The following is a 24155-nucleotide window of genomic DNA, read 5'->3' on the forward strand; positions in this document are numbered from 1 at the left end:
ATTTAATTTTCATTTCATAGGACAAAAAGTCACAAAAATATTATCAGACATCACAAAAATCATTCATCTACTTAAAATTGAGTTTTAAAAATATTTTAAATTGTTACTGTAATAACATTTAAAGAATGAACAATCTTAAAGCTTTATGTTCGTCGGTTAATTTAGCTCTTAATAAAAAAACACTACCCAATCAAGTCTTGTGTATTAAGTATATCGAAATTTATGGATTCAAACAAATACGAAGCTTCTAAATTTTATGTACAACATTTTCTAGAGACACGCAAGTTTTTAATTAGCTGTATATACATGATAAAGGGGTTAATTGGTAGGTTTTTCATTCTTTAGATAGTAGTCAATTCATATTCAGCTGAAAGTTTTCGTAAAGAAGAGAAAAAATATTGACACTTACAACGATTATAAGAAGAAAAACATTTCTGTGTTGAAAACAAATCTTTTTCTTCTCACATTCTGCATATTAAAGAAATACCAAGATGATTTATCTAGATAAATATTATCATTGTTTTCAACGAACATGTTAACTTCACTTAGTGTAAAAATTAACTAAGAATGTGATTGGGATTAAGTTCTGTGTAACAAGGATTTATCTATATTTAACTCCTTATGTGTATAAGTCACTGTAGCCCTTTTCACAAAAAAAATCGTATGAGTAAAATTAATCGTAAGTTGTGACATCACAATACTTAACTCTACTATGACATCATAACTTACGACTAATTTTACACTTACGATTTTTTTGTGAAAAGGACTTCTGGTTACTAGGATTTTCTGAGGAAAACATGAGAAAAACTTAAGTATAATAACATCATAACAAGAATGGGTATGGTATGTATGTCAAAAAATGTTCGTCGTGTCTCTGGTTAACAGACAAGTACATTCATATGTAAAAACAAGGATTTTTATTGTAGACTACTATAAAAATTCAAGAATCTTGATCATATTTAACGATTTCAGGAAATACTGGCCACAGAGGGTGAGGTAAATACACGAATAAAAGATGTTTATGGGGTGTTCCTGCATAAGAAGTCTCTAATTATAAAATTGGTGATAATACAGATAGAAAAGAAAGATTTTGTATTTGAAAAAAAAATAATCCGACCAATTTCGGTTCACTTTGTTGATATTTTTCGTTTCGCAAAATACGCGTTTTTATTAAAATCCGGCATTACTGTCACTGACTCAAAAATTATTATGAACTTCTTACTCTTCTTCGCGTTTAAAATATTGTTTGTTTGTACTTCGCTTTTAAGAACAATTTGACTCAGATGGGCGGAAATTTCAATTTTTGTTTTGAATAGCAGTCTGATATATTTTAAGATGAGGCAGAGTCGTTCTCCATCTAACTTGAACACATCACAGGGTAGAAAATTCGAAGATGCAGTGAAATATCTAACGAGTGGTAAAATCAGATCTCTACACTTTTAATGGCAATATATTTGTTTCAGAAGTTCTTTATTATTACATCATGTACATGTAACTAGACATGCCAGAGATTGCAGAATATGTACTTGTCAAGGAGTAGTTCTGGCCAGCAAGTATTTCTAGCCAACCAGTTTTTCATTCTCTCCTGTGAAACAAATTAATGCCCAAATTATAAGAAAAAATATATACAATGTAACAGATTACTGATATTTTGGAATTTTTGCTCACCTAAATGTATTTCCTTGATTGTCATTGAGGAAATACATTTAGGTGAGCAGGTTGGCGAGAATTGCTTCTGTCTTGAAAATGGCAACATATACTCTCTGACCAGTACAGAGTATAGTATTAATATCCTAAAATCAAATACATAATATTTTTCTCCAATTTTCTCCAATGGAGCCCTGAATATATACTGTAGTACGTGAGCTGAGGTACCCCCCTTGTGTGCACCCCCCCCCCATCAACCAAAATATGATTTTCAGTACCCATATACCTCCCATTCACATCCTTTTGTTGCCAAAAAATAAACTGAAGCATTTTTTGGCTACTTTTTATACCTCATTTAGGCAAAAATCAGTTTTTAAAGTTTTTTTTTTATTCTACGAACTTTTTCTTTCTACAGAAAGAAGTAAGCTGACATATGTATGTATCAACATGTAGCCCAATGTCTCAGTTTCACAATGGTATCTAGAAAGTTGCAGTAACACTAAGGGTTTTGCGATAAAATAAAAAATATGTACCCCCTACCCTGCCGAAATATTGCTTAAATTGACAAATTTTTCAATGTCAAAACCCCTAGAGTATTAATGATTCAGTAAAAAATAGCTTATTTGATATTTTCTGTTTAGTATGATCACAAATTATACTTTTGGGTTTTTTTGATGAATTTTGGCAATTTTTGTAGTCAGAATTTATCAAAAATGCTAAAAATGGGATTTTCGATTATTTGGTCAAAAGTCACATAAATTGGACTCTACAAGTTTTTACCCGACCAAAACGTCTCAAATTTGATATCATTTGATAAATAATTTAATCGTCTACATAAATGAACCACGAAAAACTAATTTTCAAAAAAGGATTTTCCAAAAATGTTAAAAATATTACCCCTACCTCTAGAAAACTGGTCTCAGTGTCAAACTTAATTCTCTTTCATAGCGTACTGACATTGTAGAACTCATGTTTTAGGCATTCCTAATTGGAATGATGATGAACCCAAAATTTCTGATCAATTCAGGCCCTTAGATTTTCCTTTTGGGTGACAATTACTATAACATAGCATAACAATGTTGTTTACCTGTTTGTTGAACTAAAATAGTTATGATTTTAATGTCATTATAAGAACTGATCTTTGTCTTTATTATCCAAGATGGTTGGCAAGATTGCATGTTTACATTGTGAGAAAAACACATTTTAGTTAGGTGACCTATTAATGACTTTATGGGTACTACATCATCAGTTCTCGATAGGGATATGACTTTCTGTATGGAGGGCATGAGAGACATAATTGGAAATTGAAAATAAAGAAAATAAATAACTCAATATCTTTTCATTGATATTTTATATTTTCAGGGTCCAGTGAATGTTATATTGATTAACTTTAATATGGCTAAAAAATTTTAATCACATCTTATATCTTTTAATTTGCTGTGATATGGTGTTCCAAGCATAGAAGCAAAGATATACAAGGTTATTTGTATTATAAATCTCCCAAAAGTAATAGGCTTTTCATATTATTGCTCTTCTCTTAAAACGTCAATAATGTCCTGACATTTTGAACGTTTTCTGGTAAGAAATATTAAGATATGACCAGTACTGAGTACCATACAATTTTTTTACTGACATAGCCATGCCTATATCCTGACTGCGCATGACTGCTGAATATATGACCTACCACTTGCAATAAAATTTGTTTACATTCAAAATGTGTGTTGGGAGAGGTAGGCACTTAAAATATTAACTTTTTAAGTTTAAAAGAAAGGTAAAATAAAGGGGTACTAAAGTTTATTGGTATTATACATACCTTTATATGCAACATAGTGAAATTAAAGCCTGATAGAAGTGAGGAAATGTTCAATAGGTTAAAATTCTTTGTGAATAGATGAAACGTGCGATTTCTCATTTTATGTCATATTGCCTATGTGCATCGTTATCGAGAACTCATGACTATCGAGAACAGATGAATGCACGATACCCAAGTCAAATAAACAACATACCCTTGAATAGTCCTTTTTCATATTTATGAAATGTGGGCCATTTTAGCAAGTATTCCAAAGGGACAAACTCACCAACATATGACAACCTGGTATGCGCAGCTACAAAAAGTCAAATATTTGAAGTCTACTGCTGTTCATTGCTCCATTGGACAGTAAACCAGTCTTTTGGATTGGACAGTTACTTCCCTTTACTCAAAATAAAAAAAAAACAAAGTTGGGAATATGTAAAAAGTCTATTAGACATCAAAGCTCTTGCAGTTGACATTTAGGTGTCTAAAACTTCTTTTTATTCTTAGTGATAGATAATTAAATGTATTTCTCCCTTACATATTTTAATTTCTTTAACAATACAATCCAACTTGTAATGTTGTAGATTAGATCAAATCAATAAAAATATCCATATGAATGGCTTGCTAATGGACTTATCTATAATCTGTCTTCCTTTATTAATTATGATGTTCTTGTATTTTTCATAAAATATTTGAAATGAAAAAAAGCAATCCAACTAAGAATTTTCTTTTTTTTTGTAGGAAGAGAATCAATTCGTGTCCGAGGTAACATTCAGCTCCAAAATTGCCTTGAGAGTTTAGAGAATACGTCAATTACCAAAGGACTGTCTCCAGAACACATCACAGATTTAGTAGATGTAATTGGCACTTGTAAACATGGTAGGTCAACTGCTATGTCTCTTGTCATGTTCACATTTCTGTGAAAAAATGCGTGACCAAATGTTAGATGAAGGTCTAGATTACTCACAAAGTCAATTATGAGTGGATATACATTTTGTTGAGGTGCAGTTATTTATTTCGAATTTTATTTAGTCAGCTTATGCACTTATGAAAACTTATATACAAATGTATTTTGTAAAGAGAGAGAACAATTGACACTGGGAATGTTTAGATCTAAAGCATTCCTGATTATAAATTGATTTGAAGTAAAGTTGTTTCAATTCTTTACTTATTGTATATCGTTAAATTGTAATATATTGTATATCGTTAAATTGCTGTGATAGTGTTATTCTTCAGTTACATGTATTTGATGGAGACCTCTAACTATAGAGTCAAATGACTATGATTTGGTATGTAGTTCTCTGAAAATGTTTGTGGTATAAGGGACCTTTTTTTTTCATACTACATGTACATATATAGTGTAAGAACAATATTTACTAGGTTTATTATAAGTACATAAACAAAGTTAATATCCACAGGAACCAACTTCCTGATTTCTCTTATAAAAAAAAACAAGGAACAGCTCTTTAAATGTTAAAGAAACAAGAAATTTATTCTTTTTTTATTAATCAAGCTAGTGTAATGATGTTGGATTTCTTTTTTCTTGCAGCTGAGTCAGTTAATACCAAATTGATCAAGTTCCTCATTCCAGAGACGTTTGTTCCTGAGAAGGCAATAATCAGATGTGTGTCCTACATGTGTACTAATAAACCATCTACAAATATCCAGGTATAAAATGTGTGTCCTACATGTGTACTAATTGACCATCTATGAATAATTGAAGCTATCATTTTGACAAACCTCAATAATCAAAGAGGCTTAAAGCATGTTTTTTTTTTTTTTTAAATCAGTCTGAGTCTAAAAGTTCTTCCATGTTTTAACAAAAACCACAATTTAGCCCATACAACTTGAACCAAATTATTGTACATATCTGTATTTAATAACTGGTTTCTACATGTAATAATGTCATTATGCTTTGACCAATATACATGTATGTTTCCACACTTTTTAGATGTTTGATATTAATCAGTCTTAACTCTAAAAAATATAAGTAGGAATAATTTGTATACTGGTACACGTTATACAGGTCGCATGAAAATGTCAAATTAAATTCTGTCTTTTGTTAATATTCTTGCTATTTTGAAATGTGTAATAAAGAAAAATGTTGAAAATTGATTCTGAAAGATAAATATGTAACTGAATTTACCAACCACCATTACAACTACTGAAAACTAACTTATTTTCGTGAGTGATTTATTTCGCTAATTTTGCAAGCAAGAAAATAATTGTACATATATCATTGCAAATTAGTCATTTCATTACAAACTACATAATGAAACTGAATGTTAGTTGGTAAAAAATAGTAGCGAAATTGAATTGCTATCCAGAAACAAAGTTGGTTTACTCTACAATATAGTTGTATTTTGTAGTGTCTCTTACTACGTTGGATTCTAGTAGTATATGATTATATAGACAGGAAAGATGACATACATAAACTCTATGGTCTTATCTTCTACTTCCTGGATAATCAGACTATGGTAAGACTGAGTTACAGTGAAACCTGTCTAAACCAAACTTCTGGGCTTTAAAATTATTCAGTTTAGACAGGTGTTTGGTTTACCAAGGTTTAAAATACATTTAAACTGATATAAATTACTTTTAAAAGTGTCTGGTTTAGACAGGTTTTCAGATTATTCAGTGTTTGGTTTGAACAGGTTTCAATATATTTTACTTGTTTAATTGTTTCCCCAAAACATTCTTGTTGACAGCAAAATTGGTAAAATGGATCCATCTCATTTTACATTATCATTGTACCTTTAACAAATGCTGTCTTCACATATTGAGATAATCTAGGACAGAGATAGTTATAACTTTTCCCTATTGTTTTAAGTTTAATAAGGCCACACTTAAAATAATGTGTGTTTCCCCTTACCAGACCTTAGCTCTTGGATTTGGATAGGTATGTAGCGAAAATTTTTTTTTTCCCCAAGTTCATATGAATCACTTAAAACCTTGTCCACAACCAAAGAAGTGGAAAATCTTTCCTTGAAAATCATAACAAAAATCTTATCAGAGAATGGCAATAAAATTATTTGGAAAGGGCAAATTTTTATGGGTAGGGAGATTAGGGGATACAAACTTAACTTTAATTTTGGCCTAATACAGTTGAAAGATTGCAGGGATGTTAAAATGAAGTTACTGTCAACTGATATAAGAATTGTTTGAAAAATAGTATAAATACTAACCAACATACATGTACATGTATGTGAAGACAAAAATATAACTTAATTACATATACGACACCACAAACCTCATGATATATTCCTGACTAGAATCTATTCTGAGATATTTTTTTCATTTACCCCATTCCATGTGATATATTTTCAGATGCCATATGTTTGCCATTTGTTATTCTTGTTGACGAGGAAAGAAGATGTGAGACTGTTTAGAGTTAGGAAACTATTGAACCTTCAAGACAAAGTTGTAAGTTTTTAGCAATGATTTGTAAAATGATGCAGGTCTAAAGAATGTCAAATAGGATGTCAAGAATGTTGTGTTATATAAACATGGTGTTTTAACAGATGTCTCTATGGGTAGCATTATTATGGTGGCTTCTTAAAATACATGTTCATCACATATCTTTATATTTTGTATTTGTGAAAAATTAGTATTGAATGGTATTATGGCATCTTTTGTTGATGATTTTAAAGATGGGGAACTATTCTCTTTTTAAGTTACATCTATTGAAATGCACCCAGCCACCAACAAAATAATTTCTGTATCAACATAATATTTCAGATCAATTAAAAAGTACCTAGTGAATTCGAGCCATATGAGTTGTGATTGAGAACATTAATCCACAAAACTCCTTGTTATACTTTATTCATGGCATTCATTTTACATTACAGGGACAGCAGCCATATTTAACAGGATTGTTATCGATATACAAGTTGTATTACCCAAATCTAGTATCAATGGTCTTACCTAGGAATAAAAAGGTAAAAATATATTCTCAAGTCACTGTCTATTGACTTAGAAATTTTACGGTTATTTTTTTTTTATTAAGTCAGTGTAATATAAATAATTTGTTCAAGGTCAATGGTATTTAGTGTAAAATTCCATTAGCATCACAACATTATTACACTTCCTATTACATATCTGCTTCATGTATATTCCCCTGCAGGTAGGGTGTATTGACTTAGAACTTATGAATAACTGCAACCATTTGCAACAGGCTAGACATATTTTTGTGACAACAGTTTATTCTTTATTCTCAGTAATAATTTATGATTACATACATGTACATGTTAATTTATAGTTCCAAGTTCTGAGCTCAAATAAGACAGCTTCAGCAACCTTCATTTTTGTCTTTTTCAGTTATTTTTCCCAAGTAAGGATAGAAAATGGAAAGTTATAATAGAAAATGTTCAACAGAATAGACAGAACCAATCCAGTATGGATTCTTCCCTGGCTTCTGAGAGACTACAGTTAGCTGATGCTACACAGATCAGAGGAGGTCCTGTAAGTAGTGGTAGTAGTATATGCTAGCAAAGCTTGTAAATTTGACAGAGAAGTTAAATTTCGTAAACGCGGTGATGCTGAAAAGCTTTCTGCCTTTTATTATTGGAACATACAGTGTATAGCTAGTTAAAATAGACCAGTTCCAATTTCAATACAAATTTCAATAGGGTAGTAATTCAAATAGCTCTTTAGGTAGAAATTTGCCGTACATTATACCAATGTGTCCTACTTAACAACCACTGAACACCTGTGTGATTTTTTGATTTTTGGACACTGTATAATGTAGGGCAGATTTCTGCCTAGAGCTATTCGAATTACTCACGAGCCTAGCTAGATTTGTATTGAAATTGGAACTGGTCTATTTCAACTAGCTGTAAAAAAATTGCCACAAAAATTTACCTAATAAGATTTTTATTGATTAGTCACAAATATCTAATCTCACCTTTGCAACTTTAATTCCTGAAACTTATCATGATGAATTGATACAAAATGTATATAATTAATATTTAAATAATCTGTATGTGGAAATTGATTCCAGAGGTCTAAGAAAAGAAAGCCAGATCCAGTGCCAATTGTCCATTCCAATGCCTCTAGTAACACAGGAAATCCTGGGAAGGATACTGTTGAGGACATGTTGTATAGGAATAAACCATTTATTCAGGTCTCTGACCTAAAAGCTCTAATGATGAGACCTGATTTTGTTGAGGTAGTATTATCTCTTGTCATATATATTTTTAAAAATGTCTATTTTAGGCTAAAAAAATATGCTAGGTTCTCAGGCACCACCACATCCCTAAAAACCCTCCTGCATCTGCAATTTTTATTACAGTAAAATCCGAATTTTCATATTCAGTCCAGAATCAACTTTTAATTAGTTAACAGATTCGTCTGCCCGCTTGACAGAAAGGTAAAAAGTATGATGCGAATGAGGCTGTTATTTAAGATTGATCATTAAAAACAAAAGTATGTCTCATGAGGGAGAGATAGCTCTTATTTCTTGCCACATCTCATCTGCAAGTAAAGTATTAATGCTATGAAGTATTTCATTTAACTTCTCAACATCCTGAACGTTTACAGAATTGTTCAATTGAATGAAATTTCTCGAAAAAAAAGAAAAATAGAAAAAAATAAGCCTCCCTCCCTCATCAATTTTTTTAAAAAGTGAACTGAGAATCTAGGCACCCTCCCACATCATTTTTTTTTAATAATGAACTGAGAATCTGGGCACTTTTTTTTGTATGGCCTTACTTATGATTGAAAACTGTATTTTAAGATTAAGCCCCAAACATGTTATGAAAAAAGTGACAAATTCATAAATTGCTAAATTTATTAAGTGTGTTATGATAATTACCTGGTCCCATAATTCATTCATTTGAAGAGGAAGCATTAGTTTTTATCATTATAGGCTTGCATTGCTACCTCATAATGAAAACAGCTTGTATCGCTGTTTATTTCATGTTTACATATATTGTTACTTAATTTTATTTATACAGCCACCTAGCCAGATAGGAGCTGTCCTTAGAAGTGAACTGTTACAACATTTCATGTCCTACTCATTTGACCAAGTTACAGTTACAAGGTTATCTTTCTGGTTACAGGCTATTCTTTATGAAGGTATTTATTATATTTTTATTTTTTATGCCAAAATTTGGTGTTTACCACTTTGATATTGGCATAGACTGTATTTTTTACAATTTTTGTCATGATACATGTATTAAATCTTATTCCCATTTTCTCCTTTTCTATGTTGCAAACACAAAATGATAAGAAAATTTTACAGTTAATTTCAAAAACTGTAATATACTTTTATAAATCTGTCAGGCTCAATGGCTATAACCCATTGTCAAGACCAGATTACATGTGAATCAGGGATGACTTTCTTTTGCTAAAAAGTGGAAATTCACTTATTAAAAACCAGATTTTATCATTACAAATAACACATATTTATGCATACATGTATTTATTTCTGATTTTTGTCGATTTCCGCTTATTTGCTGGCTTTGGAAAATCATCCCTGCTGTGTATCAGGGATGGTAATTGTAAACAGTAATCATAATCAGCTGTAATTGATTACACATTTATAAGAAATCAATTGTAATCAATAATCATTGTAATTTATTATTACATGTAATCAATTATGGGGTGAAAAAAATGTTGTAATTGTGATTACTTTTTTATTACATTAACCCAAAAAATGTTCTGTAAAACAGATTATTAAGGAGTATTTTCCCTTTTTTCATTATTTATCACTTAACATTTTAATTGATTTTAGCAACTGAAAATTGAGATTGACTATTATACATTTTATTTAATAGATAATAGTGATGTTCACTCCAATTAGATTTCTATTCCCTTTTGTCTTGTTTCTTGCTTCTTATTTACCACAGCAAATAGAGTTTAATTTAAACATATTTTTTGCAAATAAAGCAGTAGGATTGGACACAAGTGATATTCGACTTATGAAATCCTCTACAGATACAATTGACAACTTGTAGTTAGAGCATGATTTTATAATATACATAATTCAATATTATAGTTTGTGCATGTAAGGCAAACAATATATAAAACAAAGATAAAGATTTAAGTAAAGGGGGAGAATGTACCTTTATATGAAGAAAGGAAAAGAAGAGGAAGATGGTGGAATAGAGGACACTATAACTCTACCACTTAATAGACTAGAAATCTGTCAGATCTTTTAATAAAGTTAAGGACATTTTTAAATATCTTAATATTTTCGTCATAGCAAATGGAGACATTTAATGTTGACATAAAAAACAGTGAAACAATTGGTGAATATATAGCATTTTGTCTTTATTTGTAAATTATTTTGTTGTGGCTTGATCCAATGTTTATGAAGAAATCAATTTAATAGAATTTGATACTTAGAGCTATAATCTTAAATATTTTTATTTTGCTTCAGAGAAATGAGCTTTTTCTCATTATACCTAAAATACATGTACTTTGTTATATATGTATAAATGATAATTTAAATAAAAGATAGAAATAGCCTTAAGAAAGAGTAAATGAATGTGCATAATCAAAATACAAACAAATCAATGTTATTGTTTGTAATTAACTTTCCATTTATGCTATACCCCAGGTACATTTGTTTGTCAAATCGTGTTTACCATAGATTTATAATAATATAATTTATTTTGCCAAATTAGTCATTACATTACCTATGCCAAGGAAGTAAATTTATTTTCTTTTATTCATGTGTGGAAATACCTAAAGTAATCATATGTAATCATGATTACTTTACAGAAAGTAATCATGTAATTGATTACATTTTAAATTATGAGTAACTGTGATGTAATCAATTATGTTTTGTACTTATCGTAATCCTGGTGTAATCTATGACATTTAAAGGTGATCAGCCCAACCCTGCTGTTCATCATTATGACCCTTCATATTTTTTTTATTGCAAGTGCCTAAATGGACGAGTATTGGTTACACAAAATAACATGAACATCCATTGAAACAAGGGCAATAATATTCAATGATAATGAAATAGGGTATAAACTAGTATTCGGAAAATAGTTAAAGTCTTCAGTTTCTATCCTAAGCCCTAATTCAATATTAGCTCCTTGAGATGTCTGAAGATGTCTCATACATATCAATAAGCACCCATATGTCTATAAAAGGTTATTTGTAAACTGTATTAAAATATTAAAGAACAACATACAGGCATGGCAAGGGTTATACCCTACATGTACATACATATTTTGCCTCCTAGAAAAAAATACCCATTTTTTGGATAAGACTGAAAAGTAAGTGTTGTAACAATATTTTTTATACTGTGAGAAAACATTTTCTGACTTTGGGTGGTTAAGTTGGTGAGTTTACCAATTTCTCCATGTAGTTGCACATTTAGTAAAACTATTGTATAAACAGTTACTTTACTAATGACATTTTGCTTTTGTCTTCACATTATAGAGATACTTGACAGAACAATAACACTGGAGGACAAAGAGAGGTTAGATGGTTTACTGACTAAGGTTGTTCAGTTCTCTAAATTTCTACAGGTATGAAGTAAAAAGTTAAGGTAAAAAGCATAAAAAAACAGATTCTTTGTCATCACGACAAAGGTGATGACTTTTCATTCAGAATTGTCAACTTTCCTTTCGTCTGTGGCAACATCCCTTCGGCTCCTGTGTAAGGAGTGTTCATATCACAACTCATACATTATGCCAGAGCTTGCCGAAACTACGCAGACTTTTTGTATCACGCTAGAAGTCTAACAAATAGGCTTCTGGAACAGGGTTATGTTGTTACAAGATTGAAGTCATCACTACAGAAGTTTTATGGTCGTCATCATGAACTCATGGATCATTATGATGTATCCATCAGCACCATGAGAGCTGATTTGTTCAACGGGTCATAGTTTACCTTTCCTCGTTTGTCTACCCTGGACTTGACTTTTTATGAGCAACTCGGCGGGTGTTTCTAGAAAAGCAGAGGACGCTTACCCTACTGGTGCACCTGGTCCATGCTCCCAGTTTTTAGTGGAGTCCGAGTTGCTTATTTACTTTTGTAACTTTGTATGTATGATTTTAGTTACTTTATGTTCTTTGTTGTGTGTGTCTGTTTTCCATGTCTGGTCTTTGTCCCTGGATTACATTCTTTTGATTACCGCTATAACCTTGGTTCCCTTGATTACTCTTTGACATGCATGTATGTACATCTTCAGGTTATATTTAGAATTCATGATATGTCTTGAAAGTTTGTTTTTTTTCTACAGGACACATCATTGGTCCCACGAACAAAACCAAATCAATTTTAGTCTAAAGCAAAAAAAAGCCAATTTTTGGTAAAGAAAAAGTCTCACACTTTTTCAAACTTAAGTATTGTTGTATCTTTAAATCATGCAGAGGATGATTCATAAACTTATATTGATGCTAAGTACACAGGGAAAATTGCAGCATTTGTTTGTTCATATGATTAAGACTGCCATTAAAAACATGTGAAAAGCATATGCTCAAGACAAACCAATTAATTTATGAAAACAAGTAAATAAAAATGTAGTATAATTATGTGTCTTTCTATAGGATTTTTTATATGAAGAGAATATGGTTTTCATATGATCACATAGTGAAAATCTGGTTATAGTATGGTGAATATTGGTGGATGGGCGGGCGCCTGGGGAAATTATTTACGTAACACTTTTCTCAGCAACTTCTTATTGCAGCCTTTTGATATTTAGTACTGGTCCCATATCTTGGGATATGATTTCAGGCCTATCGGACATCTACTTCCTGTTTTATGAAATTTAGCCATTTCTGTCTTTGATCCGTTCTTCTGTCTTCTATTATGCACAATAACAAATATTTCCATATTGGTCCTATGTTTTGAATTATTAATACATATGATATGTTGTAATTTGTTCTGTGTAGCCTATATTTATTTAAAAATCCCTTTACATAATTCAAGCAATGTTATTTTTTCTTGGAATGCTGTATATTACAGGATAAATTTTTATGGGTTTAGTAAAATGGTGTACAAATTTAAACCCAACTTTCAATGACACCTTCATTTTAGAACCATTGTCTCTTACTTAGGCATTCTGAAGGATTTCCAGCCAAAATATTTCTTATAGATTATCTATGGCGGATGTCGAAATAAGTACTCTTCCTCTGGCACGCTGCAAACAATTTTCATGACAGCCAAGTCAAAGGATGTTTGCCTGCTATGCCACCTACTTTTGGATGTTTTTTTTTTAACTTATCATAAGGGCAAATAAATTTCACTCTAAGCCAGTTTATTTTCAGGAAAGCTTGCCTACTTGACCAGCTGGGCAACTTTCTTATTTCTACCCCTGTATGGATAGATTTCAGTTTTTGTATGATTGTAGGAAGGTATTCCTGCTGTTGATAAGTTCTTAGCAAGATTTTTACACCAATGGAATGGTGAGGATTTTCGTGTACATATATTTAGACTGATAACATACCACAGAATCTGTTCATTTCATAGTAAGTATAAATTATATAGTACTGACTGATTTAATCATATTTTTATGAACAGTTTTTTTCCTATGAATAGTCAAAAGGGCACTAACCCTTTCAAGATCTTTAAATTACTAAATTGAAGTTATTTTAATTCAAGAATTGACAACCATGCAAAATTGAAATAAATCCATTTTATACGTTTTCATAGTAAATGTAGTTGATGCTTTATTGTACGAATAGTATTCAAAAACAATTTTTAGAAATATCCTCATTATTACATGAATTTATCAATATAAAGTTTACATTAAAAATATTAGAGCCTTTAAATACCATTTTGTGTAAGAATTTACAGGCCATGGATGGCAGGCACATCATTTTTCTCAATTTGGTATTTTTTTCCCCCAAAAATACAGTGAAACTTCTCCAAACCGGCCATCACTGGGACAAGAAAAAATGGCCAGTTTATAGGGATGGCCAGTTTTGTGAAAAATAGCAATTCATTCTAAGAGCTGTTTCCATTAGTGTGTTCTATAACCTTACATCTTGTCAGTTTGTTGGTTGAGGCATGTTAAATGCAAATTCAAAACTTTTGGCCTTTTATTACATTTCAAAGCTTGCATCATTTGTAAATGATTTGATTTTACAAACGGTACTGCCAACAAAATAATGTTCACGGTTTTGAAAGAATGTGTATTAAAGATCACAGGGCTATTGGTGGTATACTATTAATTATTTGTATTGTTTTCATAAATTACCAATCGAAAAAGTCTAATGATTTCACCCCTATGTTGTTTTTTCTTGGGCACATGTCACATTAATTGACTGTTAAAAGATCGTAAAGATCATACTATTAAATGACCCCGGTTGCCTGACGTGTGTACACACCAATTAACAGCCAACCAGTGACAAAAGTGATTAAATTTGTTGTTTAAACTACTGTCCCCTTCAGTTATTATCTGTCCACTGATGTAATGCAAACTGGTCAGTGAATGAATTAATGATTACGTAATATTACATAATCATTTACAGTTTTGTTGACACATTTATTATGGTGAACAATAACCGGGCGGCCGGAATTGAGAGGTTGTTTTTATTTGAAATATGTAACTAAAACTGTGAAAAACCAGCGGATATATGGTTTTAGGGGGTTGCCAGTCTATGGAAGACAAAACACAGATGTGTTAAGGTACATTGGGCGGGACTTTTGAAAACGGCCTGTTTGAAGGGAAGACCGGTTTTCTGAGGGTCCGGTTTGGAGAAGTTTCACTGTATATTCAGTGCATCTAGAGGTTAACCAAAATGCTATTTTATTTAAATTAATCCTGAAGCATCTGTGAAGTAGATATTTTATACTGCTTACAATATAGGAAATAATGTGGGAAAAAATTTTCCTACCATTTTTCCATAGTGCATTTCAACTAAATTTGACCAATCTATATCTTAAAAAGGCAAACTTTGTAGACACTTTGATGGTTATTTCTGGAGATTATGAGGTAGAAATACTTGGATAATGCATTAAAATCTTATGCACATTTTGCCTGATTCTTAGACAGAGAAGTACTTTAAAATTATTTTCACATAGCACATATATGAAACTGAGAATATACAGCCGAAAAAGATATTTTCACCCTTTCCTCTCATATAGTATGTTACAATGTACTACATGTGTTCATAACCTTTTCAGGACTCCATGACAATGTTTTAGAACCATTAAGAAAACTTTATTTTTGTACATCAGTGTTTTTTAAGGTAAGTTACTCAATATTTCACACTATCAAATATTTTTTCAATATTAATTTGAATATATTATAAGCAGATGACATTCTATTGATTCTGTAGAATTACTGCAAACATTGAGGGAAACTGACCTAGTTTTGGGGTAGTGTGTACACCTTGCATGTGGGAGGTCAAGAGTTGGATCCATGCCGAGTGCCACCAAAGACTTTAAAATTTGAAGTTACTGCCTATCCAACAAATACACAGTATTTAGGGGAAAGAGTGATAAATGTTTGGCTCTGATTCTGAATGTGTCAGAGAGGGGTAACATGCCTACCTGCAGGGTGTAGCTACTGTCTGATTCTGAATGTGTCAGAGAGGGGTAACATGCCTACCTGCAGGCTGTTGCTTCTGTCTGATTCTGAATGTGTCAGAGCGGGTTAACATGCCTACCTACAGGATGTGGCTTCTGTCTGATTCTGAATGTGTCAGAGAGGGGCAACATGCCTTCCTACAGGCTGTGGCTTCTGTGAGCTAGAGCAATAAAGATCTGGCTCAGGGTGTTGGACTAGTATAAAGCAGGATCTATTTGATTGGTCAAATGTTCTTGTCCTGTAGTGCATGATATAGGACATTAAAACAAAATTCTAACATGACATGTTTCAAAGCTCTTTAGACTACAGACATGGTAGAAAAATGATAAACACATGACCAACATTTGTTGTAATTCAGTTCAAAATTATGAAGAAAATAGTCCTATTAGAATCAAAATAAATCATGGAAACTCCATTTTATTATTGTTTTACTATGGGCCGGCCTATTTTGGACCAATCCATTATTGAGGTATAAATATTTCCTTCATCACTTGTTTTTCTTGTATTTATCCAGTGTCAAGTGATTCATTGTCTGACTGGACTTCTACACAACATGGCTGCATATGAATGGCAAAGAGTACTGGATAAAAACCAGAGGCAGGAAGAGAATGGGGAATCTGGTATTGTACTGTAAGTATCCACTAAGCCATAAAGAGAATGGGGAATCTGGTATTGTACTGTAAGTATCCACTGAACCAGAAAGAGAATAGGGAATCTGGTATTGTACTGTAAGTATCCTCTAAGCCCTAAAGAGAATTGGGAATCTGATATTGTACTGTAAGTATCCACTGAACCAGAAAGAAAATAGGGAATCTGGTATTGTACTGTAAGTATCCACTAAGCCATAAAGAGAATGGGGAATCTGGTATTGTACTGTAAGTATCTACTGAACCAGAAAGAAAATGGGGAATCTGGTATTGTACTGTAAGTATCCACTGAACCAGAAAGAGAATAGGGAATCTGGTATTGTACTGTAAGTATCCACTAAGCCAGAAAGAGATTGGGGAATCTGGTATTGTACTGTAAGTATCCCTAGGGCCAGAAAGAGAATAGGGAATCTGGTATTGTACTGTAAGTATCCACTAAGCCATAAAGAGAATGGGGAATCTGGTATTGTACTTTAAGTATTTCTTAAGTCAAAAAGTGAATGTGATTCTGGTACTGCAAGTATCAACCAGACTTATGGAAAATTCAACATATGTGTTCAATCTCGAGTACCTCCAACATTAATAATGAAATGGTTTTGTCAGAGCACAGATATGAACAAAAAATTCAAGTGTTTTTCTTGAATTAAAAAAGAATAAGTCTTGTAATTCATTCAAGAAGAGGTGAGAAAATCTAGCAAAAGATAAGTGAAAATTAACAATACGTACAATTCTTGATTGTATTTTCACTTCTTTAGTAGGTTTCTAACCTTATGGAATACCATTTTCTCATTACAGATCTTATCTGTTCCATGAAGAGACAGAAGAATTTGATGGAGTGGTGACCATTCTTGATCTAGTACATTACATCAATGAAATGTGTGTCTTAGGGCAACAGATAGAAAACAACCACAATCTCCTAGTACATGTACACTTAAACTTCATGGAACTGGTAAGGGACTTGTCTAATTTCTGTAGGGACAGGGGTTAAGCAGTTTTATCTCACACTTGTTGGACCTGCACAAGGAATATTTGGTGTCAGAATTGGAGGGCAAGACTTGATACTTTTATGACACATTAACATTGCTATTCTACAGTTTAACCTAACTCGGTGACCACCAGTAATAAGCAATAACATGTCTTAAAAGACTAAGTTTAAAATATCCTTATTAAGTGCTTTCTATGTAAATTCTTATGTGATCAGGGTTTTGCTATCCCTTGGAATGTTACCTAAAACGGGTTTGACTGAACACAGTGCCTGTAGTAGAGGATGTTACAATGGAATACCTCACAAAGTAAATATTTTACATGAGACACAGTTACCGATATATTTTAAATTGAATACATTTTTGTGTGTGAATTTAAAAGAACTGTTTCAGATCTAGAGGATGATATATATCAAGGTGGTTAATTTGGGCAGTTTCTTATTCATAAATCATTGTGTAGCGGTGGAGAAAGTAAGGAACATTGGTAGACCAACAACACATGCTAATTGTCCAGTAATGTGCTATTATACTTTGTTTGTTTATATTAGATATCAAACACTTTTGTTTGTAGATACTTTTCTAATAATTTGAAAACTCCTTTTATGACAATATGGACGAAACATCAAAATAATTTGACAATGATCACATTTGTGGTAGAATAGAATCAACTTAAGGGATAGAAATGTATTTCTCTGTGTTAAAAAGTGGAAAGCAATCCTTATCTTCTACTTCACTTAAATAAATCATAGCAGGCATATCTAAGTTACTTAAAATTTAAAATGACAAGCAAGTCCTTGCGACAATTACGATAGCTCTGTAGTCTGTGATGTGTGATTAGTCCGACACTAACAACTACTATAACAAGATTTATATACATGTATAACAGTTATTATGAATTTTGTTTTATCTGTGAACATATTTTTCCAATTTATCTAGGGATTATTCTTAAGTACTTTTTCTAATAATTATGAATTACGCTGTATAGATTTCTGCTTGTTGATCTATAATATGCATGTTTTGTTTTTTTTTAACAATTGATAAGAGATACTATAAAGGTTTAAGGATAAAAAGAAATTATTATATTTTAGGTGATATTTACTTACAAAATAACATGTTACTCCAATTTCTATTTTGCTTAATTTTCAGGTTGCAAGTTTGTTTACACGGTTCCGACTTCCTGTTGTACCATTTCCTGGTAAAGAGATATTTGTCAGGACCTTCTTCTTAGATAATGCCATAGGACCAGCTCGTATATGCTCTATACTGTCCATGTAAGATCAGGTTATTTAAGAAAAAAGTCAACGATACTCCATTTTATCATTGTTTTACAATGGGCTAGCTATTTATGTCCCATTGTTTTACCCCAAGCGATAGTGAAGGGTTAAATAACAACATAAATGCCCAATCCATGGCAAAACCATGATAATATGGAGTTTCCGTGATTTATTTTGATTCTAATAGGACTTGTTTCTTCATGTTTTTGAATAGACTTAGCCTATTTTTTGCACAAAAGGGCAACTGCTTTGGAGAAAAATTCCATTGTGACATCTGTAAAATTTGGTAAAATTTATCTATGAAGAAGACTGTTATACATCTATGACGTTTTACAACAGCTTTGAAACATATATTAGAATTCTCTGTTGAATTGACTTCATCTGAGACAATGCTATAGACCTGGCTCGTACCATATCTGCCATAAACTTATTTCTTCTCTTATTAAAATTACACTTGGAAATATTTGCCCCATCTTTGTAAAAGTTTATTGCATTTAATGTATTATACCCTGGCTTTATAGTAGGTATGTATTGATCATGGATGGTCAGTCCGTTCAGAACTCTTTCATTTTCTCTGCACCTACCTATTACAGCAGCGTGATATTTTGACAGAAGCTTTATGTAGGTTTGCAATATTGTTGGATTTGACTTCAGACTGAAGTGGCATCAACTTCCTGTAACTTTGTTTATATTTTGACCATATGGTTACTGGGTTGGGAAGTGGGAGATATCCTTAAATGATTTTGCTCACAGTTTTTCTTGTTATACATGCATTGAATATCATGGTATTTTTGTGAACTGAGCTTTAACATGTACTTTATTTTTTTTGTTCACAGGTATAAAACATCTCTTGAGCTTCAAAAGAAGGAAAAAGTTGGTTCAGAATATGACAATGTCGCAAAGAAATCTACAACAGTGTCTAAATGTAATGAACTTATACTAGATGTCTCTGATGCTTTACTTAGAAATAGAGCTTTTATCAGCAGCAATGAGGGCAGCTTCTTCAACTTTGACCCTACAGACTTCAACATCAAGGTCAAGGAGGATGTATTTACAACCTATCTTCACCAGGCTTTCATTGGATATGCTGTCAAGTTTTTAAAAGAGGTTGGTTTAACAAAATTCAGTAGATTGCTCTTAAACTAAGAACTGTTAGTTCAAAAATCATTGTATCCAGACAGGTAAAATATTACTACATGAATGTAAGGTTTTAATAATTGCAAATACAACCCAATCAGATTATATTTTGTTTATTTGCATTATATCTCATCTTAAAGAAAGCATCTCTTTTATGTACATCACTTCTAAATGCAGAGTTTAATTTGACTTATTTCTCCTTTTTGTTGGAAACTTGCTTTTTAAAATGTGGATAAAATATTTATACCTGGTTTCCCTAGAATACCTTTACAATATTGATTTTCTCCCTTGAGCAGGAACATTTGCTGACATGATTTTCTTCAGCCTTTTAAAGTCTGGATTATACCACTTGCATAGTTATCTACTTCTTGTTTACTTCTGATTTTGCCAATTATGCTTTGTTTGTTGGCCTCATTTAATTCAGGTCTGAAGCTGGTACTTGGCAGATGCTTAATATTCAGTAATGGTATAATTTATATTTTAGACCCAGCCAGAAGACCAGACTGTTCATCCAAGAGGCATAAAGGTAGGTTTTTCTTTATAGTACTTCATTTCAGAGCATATCACTAGCATATTTAAACAGCAGTCTTTATGAAACTCAGACTGGAGACGATTCATGCATGATTTGGTTGATTTTATATAGACTGGTAGTGTTGTAATCAGGTATCATGTTTTAGGTTTTCAGTTAAAACTTGATTTGTGGATTTTTAATTTATGTTTTAATATCAATCCATGAAAAGCATAAAATAACTGTATGTACAACAGTTTTTTTTTTTCAATGTATAAAGCTATAGTATTGCTATACTCTGATGTTTTGATGGACCTATTATGGTATTTCACGGTCCATCCATCCACCATAATTCAAAATCTCTTTTGTGATCATGAAAGGAAGGTTCCTTTTGATTTAATTGTTTTCTGATTTTCCTTTTAGAGTTATGGGACCTTTTAACACTAAAAAGGACTGGTCATACTATCCATCTGTCCCTCCATGCTGTTTCAATTGTTACACCATTACTTGAGAACACCTTGTTTAAGTAACTTCAAATTTTACACAATTGTTTGTTTGGTCTTACAATCTGTATACTTTTTAGGGAAAATTCAAATTTAGTTTCAGAGTTATAGGACTTTTATCAATTTTTCACATGCGGCACTGTAATTTGAGAACTCCAGGTTCAATAAACTTCGAACTTTACCCGATTGTTTGGTATGATGTGTGAAAGGTCTGTGGAGTAGTTTTGATTTATATATTACACTCCAACATCCCATTTGTAAGAAGTCTTAACATAGTGCAAGAATTCTTGTATTGCTTTAACATAACATATGAAGTGTAATATAAAAACTTTGTTCATTATTGGAATGGGCATATCATGCACTCATGGTGCAGCTGTTCATTCCATTCTTTTTCTGATTTTCCCCCTGACCTTGAACACTAAAAACTAGGGGACAGGCATATCATATGCTTTGGCACAGCTGTTTACTGAATCAAAAATTTCAGATTCATATTTTGATTTTAGTTATTTCTTTTTCTGGTGTTTTCTAGGGTGTGAGAGATGTATACTATCAGTTTTTGGAACGAGAACACTTGGATGATATTATGAAATACCAAAGAATTTTCATCAGGAGAGGTGGAAGTCAGTCAACGACCATGATGAACAAACCATTAACAGAGAAAGTTTAAAACATCTGGGATTCCAGAATTCTCTACAATTCAACACCTGGATTTTTACAAAATCTGTAATCTAACACACCAGGGATTTCAGAATTCTGTGCAGTTGAACATTTATATAATCCAACATCTGGGATTCCTAAATTCTGTAGTGTTGAATGCCTAGATTTTCAAACATCCTGTACAATTTATCGCACAGGCTTTCCAAATTTTGTATAATTCAACTCCATGGTTTTCCAAAATCTATAATCCATTACACATGGATTCCAGAATGAATACCTGTATTATCAAACACCTGGGGATTCCAAAATCTTGTACATGTATAATCTCCCCCTATTTCTAGCTTCAAATTTTGACATAGTAAAATTTAGTATTTTCCAGTGGATAATATTTAGCAAACAGTTTATGAAGTTGAGGGTCATTTTGCTATATATTGACTTGTTGGTTGCCCCAAAAAAATATCTGGGTGGAACATAGCTGAGGTCCATTGAACTTTTTGGGGGGGGACAACCAACTGGTCCATATACAAATGTATTGCAATTTGACTCAAAGTATCATGAATTGTTTGCTATATTTTACTTTTCAAATGTAGTTACTCTGGAGTATTCATGTGGAAAAAAAGAGAAAAATGTGCATGACTTTTAAAATTATGATGTTGCATTCTAATTTGAAAGCAAAGACTGTACATATAATTTCTGTCATAAGATTATAATATTGTGTGGACCAGTAGATATATATATATATATATATACAAATGTATATATAAGAACATACATATATTTTACAATGAGTTTACTGTGACCTGTGACCTTATTGAACTAGAATACTAGTTTTGCTAAATGAATTGAATTATTATCATCTTTTGAATAAGTAAAAATGGAGCTTGTTTTTTTTTTTTTGGTCTTTCAGTTATGCAGGTCAGCAAGGTCAAAGGTCATGGTCAACTCACTGTAATTTGACAGGTTTCAATGTATCATAGTAATATTATTCCTTAAACACATTTTTTACATTTGTTGGTCTTTTAAAAAAAAATCCTAGTATAATAAGTTCGTAACCTCTTAGTCTATCTCAGCTTTCTATCAACTGTAAATAGTTACATAACACTATAACAATAAAATTGAAAAAGATAGCACTTTCCGTAACCTTGTTCTTGACTCCATTTGCCTGTTTCAACATACTTTTTTTTCTAAACTGTTGTTTTTATTGTGTCAAAACGCCTCACTGATCTTTTGCTCATGCACACAACATGACTTCAAAAGAGCTTTCTCGAAAGAAAATCCACTGATATTTTTACAAAGTTGGCTCATTAGCCAATCAAAAGTGTTACTTAAATCACCCAATGATCTGTTGCTTATGCTCATTCACACAATTTTGCAATCATTGATTAAAACCCATTCATTTTATATAAACAAAAAACAACATTATCCTCAAAAATTTTATATCCCTGCTCAACAAGTCAATAATATGAGCTGAATTTATTTACAGTTCTTTTTTTTCTCTTTTTATACCCCCTGCTTAAAAGCCGAAGATATTGAAGGATCTTTTTAAAACTCTGTGTACTTATTAAATATCCTAAAATACAGATCAAGTCTATATACAATCCTTAGCATTATTATCTCAAAATTGCAATGATGGAATGACATCTAAGACTGGCAATGTGGTCTGTAACTGTCTCTGAATTTAGATAAATGGGAGAACCTCGTTTTTTTTTGTTTTTTTTTTTTACATGCATGTATGCTGTTTGTATAACCTGCTACTAAAAAGGGCATGGAATTTCAACAAGTGTCAGTGACTATGTATTGATAAGTTATAATATGATGGTTGAATAGATATTGTTGTTTGTTAAAAGAGAATGATATGATAACTTATTTCACACCATGTATAGAGTTTTACCAAGGGAATGCATTTTTTGCTCACAGCTATTTGAACCTTTATATCTTTATGCTCTTATGTACACGTATTTAAGTGTGTATTTTCAGACTATATTGATATATTTATTCAATAAATGTTTTTCACTGAAGTTATTGAAATGTTAAAAGAATTATAAAAGCCATTTGTCACCAAGTTAAACAAGTAAACAGGAGGAGTGTTGAAAGACAATGCATTTGATTCATTGATTGGAACATACTAATTTTCTAGGATTCTGTCAAGTGGATGAATTTCGGGTATTGATTTTTGTGGTTTCAAAAAATAATTACCATGGCATATAGTATTAAAAATCAGTTTCACAGGTACTATTTTTCTGTCCAACACAATAATTTCAAAAATTAGTACACCATGAAAATTAATTAACTGTATGACATTTTGTGTCACAATGTATATTTCTCAAATATATATCCACTTAATTATATGAATATGCTGAGCTTGTATTGTCATACATGTAGGTGTAATACTTCTTTAAATACCATAAACATTAGTCCGGTTCATATATATATATGTTTTCATGACATGTTTTAAACAGTGCAATATCATCTGAACATGCCTTGAATGAAATGTTCCCACTGCTTCAA

General features: G+C 31.7%; 1 protein-coding gene across 1 annotated transcript; it reads left to right on the top strand.

Moving 5' to 3' along the window:
• The first annotated feature begins 1273 nt into the window (after positions 1-1273).
• On the top strand, positions 1274-23831 carry LOC148626370 (centromere protein I-like). The gene is made up of 18 exons (XM_088570306.1): positions 1274-1417; positions 4184-4321; positions 4992-5110; positions 5812-5919; positions 6770-6865; positions 7291-7380; positions 7760-7903; positions 8442-8609; positions 9397-9517; positions 11840-11928; positions 13755-13872; positions 15533-15597; positions 16453-16568; positions 17381-17534; positions 18715-18839; positions 19679-19949; positions 20464-20505; positions 21520-23831. The coding sequence occupies exons 1-18, from the start codon at positions 1336-1338 to the stop codon at positions 21655-21657; spliced, it is 2184 nt and encodes a 727-aa protein (XP_088426432.1). The 5' UTR covers positions 1274-1335; the 3' UTR covers positions 21658-23831.
• The last annotated feature ends 324 nt before the right edge of the window (positions 23832-24155 follow it).

Source organism: Perna viridis, chromosome 2 (assembly GCF_037379345.1).
Source record: "Perna viridis isolate PV_CMFRI_1.1 ecotype Kerala chromosome 2, ASM3737934v1, whole genome shotgun sequence".
Lineage (NCBI taxonomy): Eukaryota > Metazoa > Mollusca > Bivalvia > Mytilida > Mytilidae > Perna > Perna viridis.

Coding starts and splice junctions, on each gene's coding strand:
- LOC148626370 (XM_088570306.1), top strand. CDS start 1,336: ATGAGGCAGAGTCGTTCTCCATCTAACTTGAACACATCACAGGGTAGA. Junction 5,111..5,811: donor AACCATCTACAAATATCCAG/GTATAAAATGTG, acceptor TGTATTTTGTAG/TGTCTCTTACTACGTTGGAT. Junction 17,535..18,714: donor ACTTAAACTTCATGGAACTG/GTAAGGGACTTG, acceptor CTTAATTTTCAG/GTTGCAAGTTTGTTTACACG.